Source organism: Pseudophryne corroboree, chromosome 1 (genome assembly GCF_028390025.1).
Source record: "Pseudophryne corroboree isolate aPseCor3 chromosome 1, aPseCor3.hap2, whole genome shotgun sequence".
NCBI lineage: Eukaryota > Metazoa > Chordata > Amphibia > Anura > Myobatrachidae > Pseudophryne > Pseudophryne corroboree.
In genome coordinates, this window is record NC_086444.1 from 131,105,694 (window position 1) to 131,110,293 (window position 4,600).

At 42.4% G+C, this 4,600-nt stretch overlaps 1 protein-coding gene across 1 annotated transcript; it reads right to left on the reverse strand.

Moving 5' to 3' along the window:
- Nucleotides 1–1,282: 1,282 nt before the first annotated feature.
- On the reverse strand, nt 1,283–4,361 carry LOC134985313 (putative nuclease HARBI1). Its single transcript, XM_063950451.1, has 4 exons — nt 3,563–4,361; nt 3,106–3,478; nt 2,775–2,796; nt 1,283–1,469 (listed from the first exon to the last, which is right to left on the reverse strand). The coding sequence occupies exons 1-3, from the start codon at nt 4,305–4,307 to the stop codon at nt 2,793–2,795; spliced, it is 1,122 nt and encodes a 373-aa protein (XP_063806521.1). The 5' UTR covers nt 4,308–4,361; the 3' UTR covers nt 1,283–1,469; nt 2,775–2,792.
- Nucleotides 4,362–4,600: the final 239 nt, after the last annotated feature.

The following is a 4,600-nucleotide window of genomic DNA, read 5'->3' on the forward strand; positions in this document are numbered from 1 at the left end:
GCAAAGTTACAACATCATGGCTGTTTTATGGTACAATCATTAGCAGAGCAACACACAAGCCTGCTCAGCCTTTTTGTTTTTTAAAAAAGTGGACAAGACCATGGGGTACATTTACTACTATGTGAGTTCGATTTAAGATGGAGCGTTGCCCATAGCAATCTTGGAAAAATACTAATATTATCTTGTAGAAGTGGTTAAAAAATTGAAAAGTATATTCTTATTGGTTGCTATGGGCAACATCCCATGTTAAAGATAACTACCATCTTCGTCAATGTTACACCATGTTGGCATTCATTCACATCTGTGTTTTTTAATGTTAAATTTTTATGGGTTTGGTCCTGCCTCATCACACTGCATATCAACATCTTCAGAAGGACAACATATCCTAGCATGCCCACAATCCCTGAAAGCTGCCCTTACTAAATAAGGTCAAACAGGTTTGAATGTATCCAAACATAATTTTCAGAGTGTAACTTTCACACCACAAATCATTGTGTCATTAGGCTGCCTAACAAAGTGAAGCATGTGATTTGTAAGTGCAAATATGAAGACTACACAGGCACAAGTGTAAAAGACCAACAACATACTAAACTCCACTCTGGTCTAACTGTTTCCCACAAAACCTAACACATATAAAGCCTGTTGTCCTGGCAACCCTGTCGACCAAATGAGTGTCGACCTACAGTGGACACACCAAACATTGGCTACATAAACACTGTACATATAATTTCACTCTCAAAAATGGAAAAGCAACATGTAGACGATGAATAATCACACAAATAGTTGTCCTTGGTACAAAAATTCCAACAGTACAACACTGCATGTTTTGTCATTGTAAGTCTAAGTAGGTTTTGTGTTTTTTGTTAACATGTTAAAACACTTACTTTCCTCTGCAACATGATGGCTTGCAGGAAACACATCAGGGGCTTCTTGTGCCCACTCACTGGGTGGGGAAGGCGGCTGGATGGGGGAAGGCGGGTGGATGGGGGAAGGAGGAGGGATTGGGGAAGGAGGAGGGATGGGGGAAGGAGGCTGGATGGGGGAAGGAGGCTGGATTGGGGATTTATTTTCAGAGGGTGGGTCTGATTGTGAGGGCGAGGGGTGCGGAGAGAAAGTTAAGCCAATAGAGGGTGAGGGGGGCTGAGAAGGGGATTTTGAAGTTGAAGGGGTATGGGAAGGAGGAGAAGGGGTGACAGAAAGAGATTGAGAGGTGGGGTGAGAAGGGGAGTGGAAAGTGGAGTGGGCCTGGGAAGCTGAGGGGGCGTTGGAAGCTGAGGGGGACTGGGAAGCTGAGGGGGAGTGGGAAGTTGAGGGGGACTGGGAAGCTGAGGGGGCGTGGGAAGCTGATGTGGACTGGGAAGGGGAGGGGGATTGAGAAGGGGAGGGGGACTGGGAAGGGGAGGGGGATTGAGAAGGGGAGGGGGACTGGGAAGGGGAAGGGGGCTGCGAGCTCTGCCGTTGTTGTCGTCCTATAATGTGAATTATTAAAAAATATAGTTATCATGTTAAATTACATAGTAAACATTTTGAAATTTCACTGTTCTGTTCCATGTAAAAGACTAATTTTAATTTTTGGGGAAAAAAATTACATTGTAAAAATCTCTTCATGTTGCTCACATCAAAATAAATGAGTCCAAAGTATTATTTTGAAGCTCATTTCTTAATCTCTTCCATTGAGTCATATTGACTGGTCTAGGCAACCTCACCAGATCACTATTCCAGGCACCTTATTATATAGACAGCACTGATCTAGATTTTGGGGACAGTTACCTTCCTGGTTATTAATTCTGTAAAACATTCACTTGTTTGGTGGCACTTTGCTACAGTCAGTACTGTTTGCCCTAACCACACACACTGTCCTATTTTCAAAAAAAGGACACTCTTGGTTGAAATTAGCCTACCACTTAGTGTAAATTGTGGGTAATTCCAAGGGGATTACTGCAGGAATTTAGTTTGCAATTGGCCAAAACCATGTGCACTGCAGGGGAGGCAGATATAACATGTGCAGATAGAGTTAGATTTGGGTGGTTTATTTTATTCTGTGCAGGGTAAATACTGGCTGCTTTATTTTTACAATGCAAATTATATTGCAGATTGAACACACCCCTCCCAAATCTAACTCTTTCTGCACATGTTATATTTGCCTCCCCTGCAGTGCACATGGTTTGGCCCAATTGTTAACTAAATTCCTGCTGCAATCAACTTTGAATTACCCCCATTAGCACAATTTATGCTAATAATCTTATGTAATGTAACTTACTTCGTGTATGCATAGTTCGTATTTGCTGGCGGATCTCCGCCAACAGATCGGGAGTCCTCCTGCGGAGATCACTCCACCTCCTCTCAAGTTGGATGATTGTCCGCCTGCTGCGGACGCGAGTCCGCAGCAGGCGGTGGACCTCCGCGTAGGCCTCGCGCTTAACCCGATTGGGGATGAAGCGCCCAACGCGGCCTACGCGGCGGTCCATCACCGCAACCAGCACGCGGAGCTCCCGCCTGGTGAACGGTGCTGCACGCATCATGGCAATGGCGTTTTCCTTATTTGGGCATATATTTATAGTGTCTGTTAGCATGTGATTGGTCCAAAATCTATGTTGTCATTTCTAATAACTTTATTGATCTTTGCAATGCTGTGAAGAGCAGAGTGTTATTTCGCACGAGCGGAAATACGCATTAGCAGAAGCAAATATTTATCATAAACCAAAAAAAAAAAAACAAACAGACACAGAGACACACAGTTTATTTTAAATTACTATACATATATGTGTACTCACCACAGTTTGTGTGATCATTCAGCTGGACAGTCACAAAGTGGGCAACATTGAGTATCATTTGTTTGTGTGTTTGTTTACATAATCAGGATTTGAGGATATAAAACAAATAAGGACACTATTTAGCAACATTACAGTATTTTGTTTTCTAACCAAACATTGTAAGCTTAACGTGTTTGCGGATTTTGACGATAAGAAAAATTACACATTCCAACACAACAAAAGCATTACACAATCACTTTACAATATCATACAAAATGTCAACATTTATAAAAAAACATAAGCATACTGTGCTTTTAAATATTTTTAAAAAGAAAATATCAAAACACTATACCTGAAATATTCGGCAACAATCCTTGCCCTGACTTGGCTCCCCCTCCGTGTAACACTCCCCCCACCGAAGTGTCGAACAACCCCTGGCTCCTCATCAGGCAATTCCTCTGCCTGAGGAAGCTCTACACTACTCCTTACCGCGATATTATGTAGTATTGCGCACAGGACCACTATTTTACTTGCCATCTCCGGCGAATACATGATGTCGCCACCAGTGCGGTGGAGCACACGAAACCGCCCTTTAAGGACACCAATTGTGCGCTCCACCAGCTGCCTAGTGGCAGTAAGCGCGGAGTTAAATGCCATCTGTGGTCCTGGCCTGGGATTACGGTAAGGAGTCATGAGCCAGGGGGTGCAAGGATATCCACGGTCTCCTGTTGGATGAAAATCCAAAAATTAGAAATAGTATATTTGTAAAGTTACATTTTTTTGTTAAACAAAATTTAGCAACAACTCACCCAATAACCACATGTCTGCTCGTTGACTTGATCTTAATCTCTGCCATATCCCTGATTGTCTAATGACATATGCATCATGTGAACTTCCAGTAAACTTGGCATTCAGGGAAAGGATCTGGAGGGATGGCCCACAAACAACCATTACATTCAGAGAATGAAACAGTTTCCTGTTTCTATAAATTTCTTCATTATGTCTTGGTGGCTGAATAGCAACATGTGTGCCATCCACAACCCCAATAACATGTGGGAAGCGACTACCACCTTCCTCAAATTGCCGCTTCACCACATCTAGGGCACCAACATCCAAAGGCATATCAATGAATTGCTTCACCCGCTTTAGGAAAGCCTGGCAGACACGCCGCAGGACCTTACTGAACTGGCCCTGCGACATGCCAACCAGGTCTCCCACAACATGCTGATATGAGGCTGTAGCTAAAAAATGTAACACAGCAAGGAATTGTGTCAATGGTGGTATTGCTGTAGGATACCGAATTTCAGACTCCAGATCACTCTCTATTATGGAGAGAGTGTCTAGGATTAGATGTGGTGGCAGCCTGTATCTACGCACCACCACATCATCTGGCATCCCAAAAAGTAGGACACGGGTTCGGAAAATTGGTGGCCTAGCACGCCTCCGTTGCCTTGGTTGATGAGGAGCCGGTTGTGGTTGTGGGGCTGGCGGTTGGGGTGGGAGTGCTGGCGTGGGTTGGGGAGGTAGGGCTTCGGCTGCGATAAATATTGACATAACACACTTTTTTGAGAAAAACAAAAAAAATGTTGAATAATACAAAAACAAAGTTACAAAAATATACAAACAATAAATGTAAAAAAAATGTGGTGTCAACTTACTGCAGGAGCGTAGATTTTTTCTGAGTTCAATTCAGGAACAAAATGGAAAAAAAAATTTAAAAAAAATTTTTTATTAATAATTGTCAAAAAAATACATATTTCATTTTGAAAAATCCCAAAAAAATTACTTACAACATTTCAGAGCATCAAACACATCACAAACACCAAAAAAAAAAAAATTATACAAAA

Coding starts and splice junctions, on each gene's coding strand:
- LOC134985313 (XM_063950451.1), bottom strand. CDS start 4,307: ATGTCAATATTTATCGCAGCCGAAGCCCTACCTCCCCAACCCACGCCA. Junction 3,479..3,562: donor AGCAGACATGTGGTTATTGG/GTGAGTTGTTGC, acceptor TTCATCCAACAG/GAGACCGTGGATATCCTTGC.